The following is an 18,518-nucleotide window of genomic DNA, read 5'->3' as shown; positions in this document are numbered from 1 at the left end:
AGAAATTGAATCTCTGTGCATTAAGTACAAAAACATGCTCCAAGCTACAAGTGAATATATATATATAATTATTAAGAACCTGGCCTTCACCTTCCCCTTAATGAAGGCAAAAGGGGATCTATTTTGCACAGTTCAGACTGCTAGTTTTTTTTTGAAAGGATCAGCCAACAAAATTAACTTTATTTATTAACCATCATAAATTGTCTCAGGAGATAGGGAGATAAGAGGTGCCTAACCAGAATGGTTTTCACCTGTTCCTGTGCATCATCCCAGGTGGTGACAAAAATAAGACAGACCAGGAGAAGAATTTCCAACAATGTCTCCATCCTAACACTCCGTAAAACAAGAACTGATACAACTAACCCCAAAAGTTTCTGATCATCAGATGTGGCTGATGAATTTCAACTTCCAATGTCATGATTAATTTCTATTTTTTCGCAAAGAAAAATTAAGCAAACTAAGTATTAACAGCATCATCTCATTACTGCTGCAATAACAGGTAAATGATTGTTTGCTTTTGTGATAATGCAGCTCTGAAACAGCAACCAAACCCTTATTGAGCCTTGGTGCAACTACATTCTACTCAGTACAGAATGCGGCAGTAATGTCTTTTTAGTTGCCATAACAATAGCAGTCTTGGCTTTTAAACAAGCTTTGGTAATTAATTTCCAACGTGGATTTAATATGCAGCACACGTATGTATTTGATAAGACAGAAATATAAAAGAAAGAAAATTACTAAGTCTGCTCACAATTCTTGCGTTCGTTCCCAAATCTTTAAAACGATGCACAGAAAGTTTTTTATTGCTGTTGAATCCAGTCTTGAAGTTGGGGCATTTCAGTGCCCAAGTACTTTTCACAAAGGAAGCTCTCTCCCTGCCACCCTTTTTACAGTAGGAATGGAATCAAACCTGAAGGCATGCTGAAACACACTTGTATCAACAGAGAAAAGTCAAAATGTATTCAGCCTGTTTCACAAGTACCAAAGCAAAGAGATATTGTATCAAACATTAAATACAATATGTTTCAATTCAAACATTTTGAGATGTGGTCACAGGCAATGTAGAGAAATTAAGCATCTGGCTTTGAGGTGACGTTATTATGCCGCATTTAAAACTTTGCTAGATGAAAATCTAGCAGATTGATTCAGCGTAGCATTTTCTTCCTGAACCCATCCAGGTTCCACTTAAATGTTTTCTTGCTTGAAATGTTTACTCAGATCTGTTATTAACTTTTCAAGGATCCAAACAATGGATGTCAAACCGGCTGGTCTTCAGTTTCCAGCTGTTCCTTTTCAATAGTTTTTAAATATTTCATTAAGGTAAACATTTTGCAATCTTTCCAAAGCTCTTTTAACAATGTGGATTCCCAATTCTACAGCTCAAGTTTCATTTACGTCATCTCCCATTTCCTTCACAACTCAAAAGTGACAAGTAATCTGGGCTAATTGCTCTGCCTTTATTATCAAACTTTGTTTGCCATCACATATATAGCCACTGCTACTTGCATAATATTCAGCTGTGTGGCAATCTTTGCACACTGTTAGCCAACAGGAGCCTTCGCACATTTCATGCCAGTATCTATTCTCCCATGAAACTTTCATCTACAAGTCAATCCGCCTCACTCAAGATTTCTGCTTGCAGCAAAAAAAATGACAACTTCTTTGAACAAGCAAACGAATAAAACATACTCAGACTGGAAGAAATATTTATTCGGAGAGATGTCTGTTGAGATGGAATTGGTTTTACTGTAGTCAATTATAAATCTAGCCAGTGTTTTTGCAGCCAGGTGCGAAATTTATGCATCTCTATGGTCCCCATGTTAATTACCAAGAATGGCATGCTGCAGTGAGGTGGAGAGTCTGATCACCTGAAAAAATGTAAGGGAAATTTATTATAATACCACAATGCAAAATTAATTCATGAATTTCAAAAATAAATTAACATTTGGAATTCTGTTAACTATTGCATTCTTATGAAGATGAAAATCAAAATGGAAGATAAACTGAACTTGTTTAATAAATCCAAATTCAGGACCAAAGGCAGACTTGAATTTACTGCAGTTCACAGCACACAAGTCAACCTCTGAAGCCTCAAAAAACCCTTCCAAAAATGAAAATCAACTTGTATGCAGAGTATGATACGTGAACCAGCAGTGTTGGTCCAGGTGGTTGTCATTTTGAAATAAAAGCAATACGACACACTTGTTTGAATTAGTTTTACAAGGATACCTCCAACCACAAAGTTTTAAATGAATAAGTTCATTGCCTTTAGCATTCGAGGCAGAATTCATCAAATTCATTGAGCCACTTTTGCTTCGGCATCATGGTAAGGGTCTGCTTTGGATCAAATTTGGCACTTTTTGTTTCAGAAACATCTCCTCCACAACAAATATTCCTTTCCATCCAATTTTTGAACGGTTTGACAGTTTGTGCATAATTAGCATCCCATGATTTGATGACAAAACATCAAATACTCAGCACGCATTCTACTCTTTATGGAAGTTTTTTTCTCCATCAACCAAACACCGATTCCATTTGGCTCAAACATTATGCTTGAATAGTGTGTTCAGGCACACAGCACAAGGTTCAACTCTGGACACTTGACCCTCTGGTATAACTGTAATGTGGGCATTATTCCTTCGCAGGCATATCTTGATCTCACTGATTATACAGCAGCTGAACATGTCCTACACAAATAAGTTAAACTCTTTGCATCAGCCATTTCCACACATCATTAATAGAAAATTCATTCCATTCTCATCTATCCAATCGTTGTCATGGACTTGTACATAACTCCAACAGCCACACGGATTTTTCATCTGATTTGGCATTTGACCATTACCACGTGCTTTAATTTTATTCTGTCGGCCACACAGGCAAGTACCAGAGAGAATTTAACCTTCTCACATCCCATCATTTTCACTAGCACTGTTTTCAAACCTTCCCACTCCAGAATTCAGTTGCTGGGAATAGCAAAATGCCTAGGCAGTTCATCCATGTTGCCGGTGTGATTTAATGGTACACTGTTTTTGCTTCAGTCTGATTAAGGAATTCTGGAAACTGGCAATTTTAGCATCAATTTTGATCTGAGTGATATTTGTCTTCTGCCACAACATGAGACATTGCTGTTCCAGAATTCGATACACCAAGTAGCTGTTGCTCCAAAATCTTTGCTGGCCATACAGTTTGATCTGGCACACTTAAATGCATAGACATGGTTTGCATTTCTGGTGACAATGTAACCATTTTGATCATTTCTGAGGACCCGTTCCAAGACATCTTCAAGATCAGGCCAGTGGCAGATCCCTTTTCTCAAGCATCTTCTTCAGGGTGGATTCCTCCTTCTATTTTTGGCAGAGAACTGATTTCCATTTGTTAGATGCCATCTGTGACCTGCTCTGTGTGGGTGCATCATTTACTCCCAAGCATCATCTTGGCAACATGGCCCATATCGCCTGTTTGATCCCATCCACCAGTTTATAAGTTGAGAAAAACATGTGTTTGAGGTGAAAAATTGAGGCCAACTTCAAATATGAGTAAAGTATTTCTTAGCAGAACAGGCGGAGTTAAACTTAGACATCATGAAAGAGATTTTGGTGCCAAACAAATGGCGTCATCTTATCTGCTGTGTTTACATACACATCGAGATCTAAGGTAACAGGAAAAGCACTGAATAACAGCTCAGTTTCCCCAAGAACTGCAATATGACAGGATGCAATGGATCAGCTGCATCTCCTGAAGGACAGTGAAAACTGAAAATGCAAATGTGTGTAATTTCTATATAATTTGCTGATTATTAGCATGAACAACATCCAGGTGAGTGATTGTGTTTGAAGGATAAAACATGTTGCCCATCCAAAGATAAAAGAAAAGCAGAAACTTCCGGGCACCACTGGAGAAGGAACATGGGAGGAGTAAAAATGAAGCAATCTATTGGCTGCAATCTCAGAAATTCAGGCAAATTAGAAACATGAGCAACTGTGCAATCAATCCATGGGAGGAGGAGTTGGGGAAATATTTTAATCACTCAGGGGAGCAAGTCAGATACTTAGAGTTCAGCCATGTGATTCACAAAAGAACATTACTCAAAAATATGACTTCAATTTTGGGTAGGTCCCAAACTGGCTCTTTCTCTGCCACTCAACAAACTTTAGTTAACTTCTTTAATACAGTAAACATACGAAGCTCCTTCACAAATAGCACCAGTGTATTAACACAGTCAGGAAAAGAACATGAACTGGAGTGAAAAACATGGTTGCAGAGATAGATTTAAATATTTTTCTCATGAAGAGGGGTATAGATAGAGTAAACAGAGGTAAGCTATTTCCTATAATAGAGTCACGTAGGACAAGGGGCCATGGACTTAAGATGAGGGGGGAGAGGTACAACACAGATATTAGAGGGAGGTTTTTCACACAGAGGGTAGTGGGGGTATGGAATGCTCTGCCAAGTAAGGTGGTGGAAGCAAACACGCTAGAGTCCTTTAACAGTGACTTAGACAGGCACATGACTGAGTTGGAGATGGGTGGATATAGTAGAACCTTTAATTAAGGGTCATTAGCATTGGGGTGGCCCTAGAAATGTAAATGGGTATCGTATGATAATAATGTTTTTCTCTTTTCATTCACAGGTTTTAAGTCGGTCCACCTCGTGTCCGAGGGGCATACATGCGATGGGTCGTACTGGGGCTGCTCTTGGTTGTTCAAGATTGGCCTCGTGCTTCATGTCGTTAGTGTGTGCCTAAACTGGACAAGATACTGGGCAAGATGACAGCTCAGTGACTATCGCTGATTGCTGTGCAGACACATGGATTTGGGCCGGTGTCTGTGGGAGTTTGCGCATTCTCCCCGTGCTTGCGTGGGTTTTCTCCGGGTGCTCCGGTTTCCTCCCACGCCCCAAAGATGTGCTGTTAGGCTGATTGGCAGGAATAAACTGTCCCTAAATCAGTTTTCCCTCAATCTGGATGGCCATAAAACATTAGATAGGGGTCATGGGTGGAGAGGTGGTGTTGGGATGGCAGCGTGGGCTCGTTGGGCCGAAGGGCCTGTTTCCCAGGCTGATTTTGTTCTTTGTAACCAAATCCATCACGCAAACCAGTCTCCCATCCATTGACTCTGTCTACACTTACCACTGCCTCAGCAAAGCATCCAGCATAATTAAGGACCCCACGCACCCTCAATATCCATCAGGAAAAAGATACAAAAGTCTGAGGTTACATACCAACCCTCTCAAGAACAACTTCTTTCCTGCTGCTGTCAGACTTTTGATTGGACCTACCTTGCATTAAGTTGATCTTTCTCTACACCCTAGCTATGACTCTAAGACTACATTCTGCACTCTTGCGTTTCCTTCTCAATGAACAGTATGTCTTGTCTGCATAGCGCGCAAGAAACAATACTTTTCAGTCTATGTTAATACATATGACAATAATAATCAAATTAAATCAAAAACCTCTTGAGGGATAAAAATATCCTGATTCCACTGAACTTAAATGTGGCCTGCAGAGGTGTCCAGATATTTTAAAAATCAGATTTTGACATTTCTGCTTCATCTTCCTCACTATTATTTCATTCCCATTTCGGAAGATCAAAGGAGGAACCGCCCAGTTCATTTCCATCATCAAAAACTTGAATAGCTAATGGAAATCCTTGTGAAAACGCCATGCTTTTTTGTGTGTTGGATGATTATGCGCATATTTATCGTTTGCCTGCTCACCAAAGCTGCAAACTGGTAGGATAACAGTGTAAGCACACCTCTGCTAATGGGAGGCATTGTACTGAATAACTGAGTGCCACCAATACATTTTCTTTGAACTTGAAATCTTAAAAACTTTAAAAAAAAGGAGATAACAGTTCCTGCTGATCCTATATATTTCTATTCCATGCAGAAATACTGTGCTTTCAGTTTAAAATAGCTATAATCGCATGTAAACTGAGAATGGCAATGAATACATCTTTCAAACTAGTGACAGAAAGGGGTTATTCAATGCAAGGTTGGTGCAGCCCAGCCAATGTGGAATTTACACTCAAATAGTCTGTCACTTAATTACTTGGCTAAATACTACACTTCATTTTTAAGTTCACTTTATTCTCAACAGTAAACCAACACAAGTTCAACAAACTCCACTTTTACGTATTATTGTATTCAACGGCATGTGCAAGAATTTATCAATGCAACTTCAGCAACCCAATTAAAAATTAGTTTGAAGCCCTTCCATAGATTAAAAAAATCACTTTAGTCTTGTTCTGTGCTGTAAACCGTTTGTACTTTAGGCTTTAAGCTGAACGGACTAGAATGTGCAAGGGCTGAGGAACTGCCTGATGTACCATGGAAAGTACTGAACCATTTAAGTTAAAATCAGTTTTACTAAGGGAAATCTCAAAATAATACAGGCATGACTTAATACTAAGAACTGGTAAGTATCACTTTCTTCAACTTTAGATAGAAACACCCTTTACATTCCCATTTTAAAAACCTATTTTACATGAAATTTAAGTGGTCTGACATTTTTAATTACATTTCAACAAGTACAATACAATTTGATAGAATCAATTAATGCAGACTCATTAGGAACATTTTCACACATAAATGAAAGTTGGAGTGAGAAATGTAGAGGTCCTCCAGAGTCAGGCCCTTCCCCACTGAATAGATGATTAGCCAGAAGCTATCATTAGTTGCAAAGCAATTTAAGGTCTCCCACGATGTCAGAAATGAAAGGAAACAAGGGAGAAGAAGCATCATCCTGTAAATCAGTAAATGAGAAATCCTCTTTCCAGGTACCCAAGGGCACCTCGTCCTTTTCTGTTAATTCTAATAACGCAAAATGATGAAGGCGGCAGCGGCAGAGGGAGCTTTAAAAGAAATTGGGCTTATACACAACACCCCAATTTTAATCTACGCTTCAAAATACTTGAAAAGATGCTTTCACAGTATGCAAATAAATAAGGCTACTTTATTTAAGTACATAATGATGAGCTTATGACATTAGGGACAAAGGATTTTTTGCCTAACAAACTCAAAAGATCAGACATAATACACTCATTGCCTGCTGCATGACTACAACAACTGAAGACCTTTAAAAATAGAAGTAAGATGGCATAATCTGTTCTTGTGACTTACCAATGTATTCAAAAACGAAGACTACAAAGAAAGGCGTAACAAGGTCATTTATCCCTTGAACATATCCACTGGCTGGGTGCCTTATCGCCCAAATGAAAAGAATGCGTTCAAAGATCTGGAAAATAATTTTAAGAAACTACAATGAAGGAAATTCGTTCAGGAGTAGCAGATATATTCAATTTTTGAAAATGAATGGCAACACAAATTGTGTCTCAAGGGCAATGTGCACATATCACTGTACCTGAACAATAACAATTTCAAAGCCAATCCCATTTCTTTGTCACCTCAAAAGCACTGGCCTATGGGGAAGTTCATCAGCTTGCATTAATAAATCAGGGCAAAACTAAATCAGTGTTGGATTTGATTCTGTGCTTCGAGATGCTTGCTACTTCAAGGATACATTACAACTAGCCTTTTAAAGAGATATATTTTCATTTTTGTGATCAAAACTATCAGATGTCTTATGATTTAACTTGCCTGTCCAATACTGTAAAAGCAACACTGCTGATACAGAACAAAGTAAAATATCTAAATACTAAAAATCATGCAAATGGCACACATTTCCCACTGCCAAAACTTAGTTCCTGTTATCATGATCTTTGCAAACACAACATGGAAACATATGCATTTATAATCACTGTTCCAAAATTAAAAAGTTGGCTAACAAAGAACGCTGCGCTGAGCACTGAATCAATGATGCCAGCTATTCATTACTCTTGCTCTTATCCACAGCACTCTAGGGGCTTTAAAATGCAAACTCCTGCCAGGCAGACAGACATCCAGAAAGTGCAGCATCTTCTACAGAAACTAAATTAATAGGGGCATAGAGTACAAGAGCAAGGAGGTTATGTTAAACTTGTCTAAGGCCTGTATAAGCTTGGCCTCAGCAGCAGTAGTGTGTCTAATTGTGGGCACAGTGCTTTGGAACGAAATGAAGGCATTGGACACAGTGCAGAAAAGAATCATGAGAATGGCTCCAGGGGTTAGGAATTTCAGATTAGGAAAACAGAATAGAGAAGTTAGGACTGTTTTGCTTGAAGAAAAAAAATGAGGGGAGATTTGAAACAGGTCTTCAAATTCACGAGTGTCAGGACAGAGCAAGTATGGAAAAACTGTTCCCACAAACACAAGAGGGCACAGATTTAAAGTAATGGCAAAATAAGCTAAATTGATAGGAGGGAAAAACTTTTTTCACCCAAGAAGAGGGCTGACACGGTGGCACAGTGGTTAGCACTGCTGCCTCTCAGCATCAGGGATCCAGGTTCTTTTCTAGCGTTAGGTGACTGCATGGAGTTTGCATGTTCTCCCCATGTTGCATGTGTTTTCTCTGAGTCCCCCAGCTTCCTCCACACTCCAAAGGTGTGTGGATTAGGTGGATTGGCTATGCTAAATTGCCCCTTAGTGTCAGTGAGATTAACAGGGTAAACATCAGGCTGCAGGATAGGGTGGGATTGTTGCCGTGCAGGTTTGATGAGCCAAATGGCTTCCTTCTGCACTGGAGAAGTTCTGAATTCCATCATTCTAACAGTTGATTGGCACCTAGAATGCACTGTTGGAGAGTATGGTGGAGGCAGATTAAATTGAGATTTTCGAAAGGGAGTTAGGTTGTTATTTGAAAAGGAAGAATTTGCAGGATAACGCGAAAGAGGCTGAGAGAGGAAATCTCGAGGTAAATTAGTCATTAGGAGAGCCAGTGCAAATCTTTCTGAACTGTAACAAATCTGTGATTCTGTGAAATCAGACAGTGAAAATGAAAGAAAGAAACATGGGGTTGAAAGAGAGATCAGAGAAGTAGAAAAAATGCATTTTTAAAATTAACAAGAATCAAAATGGAAAGAAATGTGACTTCACACTTGCAAATGTTCAGTGTCAGTGTTACTTAGCAGTAATTAATCTGAATTTGCCATTAAAACAATACTTACACTATAATGGACAAGTTCTAACATTTTCTGACAAGTTTAATTGGTAGTTATGGATTAAATGCAGCAATCTCACCTCATTCAGTGTATTTGAATGGTGCATCAGACAGTGAGATGTGCTTTATGGGAAGTTAATGGAGGAACTTTCTGCATTCAATGTGTTTCAATTGCAAATGGACAGAAGTTGCTGTTTGATTCCACAGAATTCATAATGAGTATTGTTAGCCACAGCATTATTTGTGCAGCAAAATCCAGCCAGTTTCATGCAGGCAGTTCTTGGACCTAAGATGCAATTGGTTTCTGGAAACCGTGTCTCAAGTCGATATGTCTCAGGTCAGAATCAATTTTCCAAAGGAACAATGTTATAATTGGGGAATTGGTTCATGAACCAAGGCCCACACCCAATTTGCTTGTTAACGATTTCCCCTTTCTGACTTGATTTCACGAATTTACATTTGAGATTTTGGTTAATGTTTTAGTCTGTTTTGGAGATTATTAATCAGATAATAAGGGTCTTGTTTATCTTATTCTCCAATGAAGGGTGTCAGGGGCCATGTGATGAGCACAACATGAATCAGAAAATGTGGTTCTCAGGCAAAAGGTGTCAGAACACAGGCAGGATTGTAATCATTGCAAAAACTGTCAGCGGAACGAGACCACTTTTTCATTGGCAAAAGGTGATCTCATATCCTGCAGGTTTGAGACATTCCTCCCAATGCACTCAGACCTCTGCTAAAAGGCGATTTGCTTTTGGGGCTGTTCATCATTGGCAGAGCCTGGCTCCACGCAGTGAACCGTTCAGGTATGATACGCCAAAATCATTTTTCAGAAAATGGTTTTTGGCCTCCAGTTCTGTTGGGCTGAAGGAGTTTGGGGGCCAGATATTGAGGGGAAGGTCTCTCCACTTCCCTGGGCTCATCCAGTATCCATGATGTGGGTATGCCGGCGTTGGACTGGCGTAAACACAGTAAAAAGTCTGACAACACCAGGTTTTAGTCCAACCTGTTATATATTTTAAAAAAGATGGGCAGCACAGAACACTGAAGTGCACGTATGAACGTTTGAACGTGTTTGCTGGCATGACGTCGTAAAGTCAAAACCAGCATTATAAAGCTAAACAAGATGCCAGTTTATAAATGTCATTCAGTGCAAGCCCGTCACAACTCAAATGGCATAAAGTTGAGGACTGCCTGTATTTGCAATTCTCTGACCACTAGGTGGGGTTCTGGTGCAATTGAAAGAATTTGCATTTACATGCCTCATTTCATGATCCCTGGATATTCCAAAGCACTTTACATCCAATTCTTATGAATATAGTTATGTGGACAAATTAATTTGATTTAACCTGTTACATTTAGTATTGTATATTTATTTTATCCTCAATCTTTGGGCCTGCATTTGCACTGGCAATATTGGTGAGATCGCCCATGCTCACCGTTATTACGGACTAAATTGGACATGAACCTTTGGAGTCTACAACTGACCAAGATCAGGAAATTGCTGTCCTCATGACCCTGCACCCCCAAAGTCTTTGCTTTAATACTGTTTGATGGATTCAGCATTGAAATCAATGTAAGGGGATGAAATTGTTGCACTTACCCATCACCAACACACAAAACAAGGCAGAACAGTAAGGACTGACACATTCACGCACAAGTAAATTTGCAATTTGTAAGTCATATTACTGACAAACAAATACTTCTCACACTGGACATCTTTTTTTCAGTTCAAAGGAACATGTCTTCAGAATTGGAAATGTTGGATATGTACAAAAAAATTGCTTTTATTTATTCTTGGATTTTCATTTCTCTCGCATTATCATCTTCCTTTCCCTCTGTATTTTGTTTTCTGTTTTACGATGAATTAAATCTGGTTTATATATCCTGGTTTAGAATCTGGTTCTCTTTGTGAGAATGCCTACCCTGTTCACAAGCACACCAGGCTTTAAGGCACAGGCTGATCCAGATGCCTGACAGTTCCATGTTGCTGCTCAAAGTCCTACAAAACGTCTGTGGGTAGCTCTCAGTGATGAGAAACAAGTGCTGTTCCCTCACTGCTGAACAGTATGTTTTTAAAAATGTGCACAATTTGCCCACAAATATGGCCCAGAATTTGAAAAAAATGATGGAATGCAAACAGGCCAGCAACCTACGATAAGAGATAAGAGTTATCTCACAAATAGCACATCATCACAATTTGCCGGCCAATTTACGCTGCCCCGATAGGTCGGCAAAAGCATCACTTTTGTGCTCAAGGGTGAAACAAAAGGTCTAATGGGGTCCACTATTAGATTGCAAACTCCCACAAATTCAGGGCCTAGGTTTTTTTTCTTCTCCTGTTATCCAACTCTAACTCTGCTCCCAATTGCATATTTTTTAAACCGGTAATTGTCTGCTACATGACGTAATTCACAGGTCCCCATTTCCCAAACATACCCTGTAGCCACAACAGCAACTTTGACTGATTGAGACTAATTTAACAGGTTTTTTTGTTACATTAGATCCTCCTCTCCAGCAAAATTCTGTGGTGGCTATCACTTTTTCTTTCAATTGGAAGATTCATTCAGTTAAGCATCTTAAACTAAAGCAGGGTGCTGGATGGTAAAGGGAGTTTGACAAAGGATTGTGTGGAGGAATGAAAGGAGACATGTTGGTGGAAAAGATGCTAACAAACAATGTACATATAGGCAGACAGATGCATTGATTTATACAGATATATGTGCACACAAGTACAACATCCACTCATAGCAGGTATGTTCATACCAATTTGATTTTGATTTGATTTATTACTGCCACATGAATTAGGATACAATGGAAACTATTGTTTCTTGCATGCTATATAGACAAATCATACCATTCTTAGAGAAGGAAACAAGGGAGTGCAGAATGTAGCGTTTGTCATAGCTAGAGAGTGTAGAGAAAGATCAACTTAACACAAGGTAAGTCCATCCAAAAGTCTGACAGCAGCAGGAAAGAAGCTGTTCTTGAGTCCGTTGGTATGTGACTTCAGACTTTTGTATCTTTGTCCCAAAGGAAGAAAGTGGAAGAGTGAATGTCCAGGGTGCATGGGGTCCTTAATTATGTTGGCTGCTTTGCTGAGGCAGCGGGAAGTGCAGACAGAGTCAGTGGATGGGAAGCTGGTTTGTGTGATGGATTGGGCTACATTCAAGACCTTTTGTAGTTCCTTGTGGACTTGGACAGAGCAGGAGCCATACCAAGCTGTGATACAGCCAGAAAGAATGCTTTCTATGGTACATCAGTCAAAGTTGGAGAAAGTTGTAGCTGACATGCCAAATTTCCTTAGCCTTCTGAGAAAGTAGAGACATGGGTGGACTTTCTTAATTATATTGTGTTGGCATGGGGTTTGGGGGGGGGGGGGCACCAGGACAGGTTGTTGGTGATATGGACACCTAAAAACACGAGGGTCTCGAGCATTTCTACGTTGTCCCCATTGATGTAGATAGGAGCATATCCTCTACTACACTTCCTGAAGTCGATTATCTTCTCCGTTTTGGAGGGAGAGATTGTCATTGCACGTGTTCACCAAATTCTCAATGTCATTCCTGTACTCCGTCTTGTCATTTTTTGAAATCCGGTGCACTACGATGGTGTTATCAGCAAACTTCAAAGAGTCGGAGGGGAATTTGGCCACACAGCCATGTGGTGCACCAATGTTGAGAATGATCATGGAGGAGCTGTTGCCTAACCTTACTGATTGTGATCTGTGGCTTTCCTGCTATATGTACTGGATGATTTTAGTCAGACTGGTCAGCTCTAGTCACATTCAAAATTTTTGTCTGTACAAACCATTAAGCTTTACAAGATTCCACTATATCTGAAAATGCAAATTGCTCAAGGCGAGCTTGGATCATCAATAAATCACTTTTCACTTGGAGGGGATTGTGGGCAAATTCATTACAACATGAAGATGCAAACCATTCCCTGAACAACTTTATTACTCAGTGCTGAGTCATGCGGCTGTAACCCACCACCAGTTCTAGGTAATTAAGGTAGATAAGATAATCGCATCTTAACAAGAAACCTTATTTGCCAAAAAAAGTGCTAACGCTCAAAAACACATGAACGGCAACTTTGTAATTGGCAATCTTGGCAGCAGAAAATTATTTGTGCTCTTTGCTTAATTTAAATGATTGCCCAATTGAAACACGACCTGTTTAAGCAGTGGAAATATTTTATTTGTTCATAGAACGTGGGCATCACCACCAAGTGCAGCACTTATTCCCATCCCAAGCCATGAAGCACCTTCTTGGACTGCAGTGTGGCGTACAGATCCATCCACAGTATTGCTCACAAGGGAGCTCCAGGATTCTGACCCAGTGACAATGAGAGAATGACAATATATTTCCAAGTCAGGATGGTGTGCGAGTTTGAGAGAAACTTGCAGGAGGCGGCATTCCCCTGCAATTGCTGCCTTATCCTTCCAGGTGGTTAATAGTGCTGACCTCCCGACTTTTCACGTTCTGATGGAGCTGTTGTGTATTTCTAGCATTTGCTGTTTTAATTTAAGATTTTAGTTGGGTTCCTGTCATTCTTAAACAAACGCAGAGCTCACACAGTGAACAAATTGCTACTGCAGATTTATATTCTCATGAATAAATTAAGAAGATAAATTATGGTCCAACCAGAAACGTTTCGTATTAATCTCATTATTTCACTCACACAGATTTATTGTTTCAAACATTAGTTATTTATCTTGCGCCACCTGGGAAACTCAGAACGCAGATGTTTAAGGTTCAATCGGAAAATTTACAAACCACTTAACTCTTTCCATACCAAGGATTTGGAATTTTGACAGTATTAAAAAAATGGCAGTGTTACCCTGGCCCCACAATGATAAGCCAAGAACAGCATTTACACATTGCAGAGTTAAAATTAATCATTGGAATTCATGGTGTGCATTTGAATTTGGCATTTCACCTTCCAGAGTGTAGTTCAAGTGTGACTTGAACTGCTTCTCTTGGTGGGTACAAGATTTGACGACTTCTGATTCAATTACCACTGAAAAAAATGAAATGGATGGATCAATCACCAGTGATCTCGGCTCTTCTAATAACTTTGCACAATCTTCCAAACAAACATGTGGGAACTTGCACAAAAATTGGGAGCTTTGTCCACAGACTGGTCAAGGAAATGCTTGATCAGATTCAGAATCATACCGATAGGCAATGTCTCACATTATTCCGTCACTATCACTACGGATGTCCTGTCCAACCAGCAGGATAGACCAACTAGATGTGGCTGTATAGTGGCATACAGGCAGGAGAGACTGGCTCTGGGCGTGCACAACATTGACTCCATACCCCATACCGAGTCAAGGTATCAATTCAAACGTGGGAGAAGAAAGATCCTGCTGATTTTCTCTGCCAACCAACCTTCAACGAATGAATCATTGCTCCGCTATGCTGAACAAGACCTAGAACAAATACTGAGGGTAGCAAGGGCACAGAATATGCTGTTAATGTCCATTGCCAAGATTGGCTCGTCAGCAACACTCTGACTGAACTGACCAAATCAGCCAGACTGGGCCTGCAGCAGGTGGTGAGATCACTGACAAGGAAAAAAATCTGCATGATCTTATCCTCACCAATTCACCTGCTGAAGAGCATCTGTCCATGACAACATTAGGAGTGACAACTATAAAATTCTTGTGCAGATGCGTATGCTGAGGACAACATTTATAGTGCTGGAATTGCCCGACTCCCAGCTAAATGGACAGATTCATAGCAGATCTAGCAGCTCAAAACTTAGCACCCACGAGGTACTGTGGCCAAACAGCAGTAGAATTGCATTCCAACAATCTCATAGCCATTGTATCCTTCATCATTTGCATCAAGCCAGGGAACAAACCCAGGCTGAATTCATGTAGAAACACATGCCAGGATCAGCAGCATGTGCATCTATAAATGAGGTGTCAAGCCAACGCAGCTAAATCATAGGACCAGCTAAGTGATCCCACAGCCAACAGATCAGATCAAAGTTCATCAGTCCATTAACATTTCTTTGCAATTTATGGACAAAAAAACTAACACACAGAGGCAGTTCCATGAACATCCCTATCCTCAAAGATGGGGGGAGCTTGCACGAAATAGTAAAAGACAAAGCTGCCAACAGTGAAGAGGATAATAACAGACTTCAGGAAGCCACATCAACTGTTGAAATCCAAAGAATGCGCAGCAATCCATTTTGATAAGAAAAATTATGAAAGGCAATATGAACAAAATGGTACATTTTAAAGGAGGTGCAAGAAGAGAGCCTGGTGCAGAATGTGCAGACCTTGAGATAGCACAGGACATTGATGAGGATGTTGAAAAGGCACGCAGATCCTTAATTTGTAAGCAAGGAAAATATAGTAACACGGGTCAGCATAATGGCCTTTTCCTTCAAGAGGGCACATGGCACTACCAGAAAGGGTAATAGAAGCAGAAATAATAACTTTGTAGTGCAATGGAGAAAGAGCAAAGGAGTGGAACTAACAAAGAGCACTTTTGAAGAGCTGGCACAAGTACGATGGGTAAAATGATAATCTTCAGTGCTGCATTCACAGTGACAAGGGTTGGGAGATGAGGAACACCTTTTTGTCCCAAATATAGAACAGAGGAGAGATTGAATAAACTGGGATTGTTCCCCCTGGAAAGACGGAGACTGAGGGGTGACCTGATAGACATCTATAAAGTTATGAAGGGTATGGATAGGGTGGACAGTTGAAAGCTTCCAGGGCAGAAATAACAGTTACAAGGGGGCTCAAGTACAAGATAAGAGAGGAAAAGGTTCAGTAGAGATGTGTGGGTGAAGTTTTTTTTTTCCACACAGAGGGTGGTGGGGGCCTGGAATGCACTGCCAAGTGAGGTGATTCAGGCAGACACATTAGCGCCATTTAAGACTATCTGGATAGACACATAAGCAGACAGGGAATACAGGGATATAAGTGATTGGTCTCGAGAGGTAAGCATGATCGGCGCAGGCTTTATTGAGGAAGAACATAAAACAAATTAAGTTTTGAATATTATATCCATAAAATATTAATTGAGGTTAATTAGTTGGACCAAAAAAGTCGGTAACCAATTTCAAAGACACTTTAAGGAAATTTTATGTCCAAATTTCACTCGACAAACTCATCAAGAAATACATGGTGGAAAATTTCAAGCTCTCCCCCTACCCCAAACCTTGAACAGGTCATGTCATTGCTGCATAATAATGTGTCACATTTTGCAAATTTTAATTATTTTGGCTCACCAATTTGTTAGAATATTAATCTTCACAAAGATAGCCAAAGTTGTCACTTCAATCAGTCAAGATTGATCCAACCTACATGGTGGGTACCTTGTGTTTAATCAGCATTTAAGGTGCTATATAATACATTAGTTAAACCATAAAGTCCTGTCATTCACAGGGGTTACATTCCCATGAAAGCTCATGAACAGTAAAACCACAAACAATAAACATACTTTACAATGGGAGTCAATCAGGTAAGTTCCAGCTGGCCGAGAATTTTACATGTAAAATGGATCCAAAGCAATAAAAACTATTTCAAATAAATTTCTAAGATAAATTTACCAAGGAAATGGTTTAAAAAAGAAAGAAAAAAGTAAAATTTGTCATGTTTACAAGTTTCCTCTGCAACATTGGCACGTTCGCATGAGATAGAACTACTGGATTGTAATGAGGGGTGAGGCAGTAGTCAGCTTAATCAATAACCCTACTGGTCAATCAGTGAGCAAAGAGAGCTAAGATAGAGTCAGAAATCGAATTTTGGCATCTTGCCTCGCAAATAAAAAAATAAAGGAACCAAGTCTGGGAGGCTGATATGGCAGTTCCCATCAAAACACTTGCTTTAACAAGGGCACTTTTTAAGGAGGTCCCAAAGTGCCTCACAGCAAATGAATTCATTTTAGAAGTTTTGTTACGTTGGCAAACATGGAAAGCAATTTTTAAACAAGTTTGAGAAAACAGCAGTGAGACGAATCATCAGTTCTGGTGTATTTGATTGAAAAACACAAATTGGCTCAAGCTGGAAGGGCCCCTTTGCTCTTCCTCAAAGCAAGACCAGAGCATTTCTTCTTACACCTGAACAATCATTTAAGTCTGTGCCAACTAGTTTGAGACAGAAGAAAATATTTAGTCCAGGGATTGTGTTGTATTGTTTCCTGTGTTCCAGAATTATATCGCTGTGAATATAATTATAGAAACTGAAATAATAATAAATGTTACCCTGTTCATCTTTGTCTAAAATAATTAATAGTTTCAGAGAAATAATATTTAGCTGGAGGGAATTGTGCCTCAGCCAAGACTGAATGTCAGACAATCAGTCTGACAATACAGTTACAGGAGAAAGACAGGTGGTAGGGCAGGAGAGGGCTGGGTGTCATTAGAATACATGTGCAAGCTGATTCCATGTCCATGAATCAGATGAGTAAAGGGAAGCACCTACAAGAGCATAGCAATGCCTATCTACCTCCAGCACTTGCAACTTGTTGTATTTATAATGTATCTCTCCTGTCAAAAAACATCCTAATTTACTTCATGGAGGTCATGTCTGGGTAAAATTTTTGTCAAATCAAGTAAGGTATTCTGGGGGTCATCAAAAACACAATTCCTCGGTTAGATTTTAAATGTGAAGTAGGGAATTGCAGAGTTCAGAGCCAAACGATGGGGAAGCAAAGATCATGGAAAGAGAATTCTGATGGCAGAGTGGGGATTTGTTGAACTCGGCGACATTACAGATGTACTGAGGTGTCAAGGCTACAAAGGAGAACAACTCGAAACCATCAACCTCAATGACCACGCCTGGTGGAATAATAAATCTAAGAGTATGCAGAGAGCAGTGCCAGGCATACCTGAAAATGAGATGTCAACTTTGTGAAGCTATAAACACAGATTATGTCAATGTTAAATAATGAATGTGGCATTCTACAAACAGAGCCAAGTGATTCCATGACCATGTTCCACAATACTGCCTATTCCAATTGTGAATAATGATGGACAATTAAGCAAATTAACAAAGAGGAGACTCCATAAATATTTCCATTCTGAGTGCTGGAAGGCAAGAGGCCAGAACGCGAGTGCAAAAAGAGAGGACATTTCAGTGTTTACAATCGTTTCTAGCCAAAAGTACTGAATGATCCATCTCTGCCTCCTCCTATGTTCCCACCAACACCTGATGCAGCACTTACCAACAGCCTGCTCCCTAGTGCTCAATTTGCACTCCCCAAGGATTACTAGACCCCAAACCTCAATATAGCCTTCATATGGTAGCATAGTGGTTAGCACTGGTGCTTCAAAGTGCCAGGGACCCGGGTTTGATTCCCAGCTTGGGTCACTGTCTGTGCGAAGTCTGCACGTTGACCCCAGGTTTCCTCGAGGTGTTCTGGTTTCCCCCCATATTCTCAAAGACATGCCCATTAGGTGCATTGACCTGAACAGGTACTGGACTGTGGCGACTAGGGGAATTTCACAGTAACTT

The 18,518-nt window shown here is 39.9% G+C and overlaps 1 protein-coding gene across 4 annotated transcripts in view; it reads right to left on the bottom strand.

The window, feature by feature from the left end:
• tbc1d22a (TBC1 domain family, member 22a) overlaps positions 1-18,518 on the bottom strand; it is a 373,403-nt gene that overhangs the window by 260,362 nt on the left and 94,523 nt on the right. For all 4 annotated transcript variants that reach the window (XM_080207367.1, XM_080207368.1, XM_080207369.1 and 1 more), the window contains one exon: positions 7,120-7,234. In XM_080207367.1, coding sequence (XP_080063493.1) covers positions 7,120-7,234 — 115 coding nt within the window. The remainder of the gene's footprint in view (positions 1-7,119; positions 7,235-18,518) is intronic.

Source organism: Carcharhinus amblyrhynchos, chromosome 19 (genome assembly GCF_965287045.1).
Source record: "Carcharhinus amblyrhynchos chromosome 19, sCarAmb.v2.hapA, whole genome shotgun sequence".
NCBI lineage: Eukaryota > Metazoa > Chordata > Chondrichthyes > Carcharhiniformes > Carcharhinidae > Carcharhinus > Carcharhinus amblyrhynchos.
Note: the sequence above shows the minus strand (reverse complement) of the source record. Positions and strands in the feature narration are given on the sequence as shown.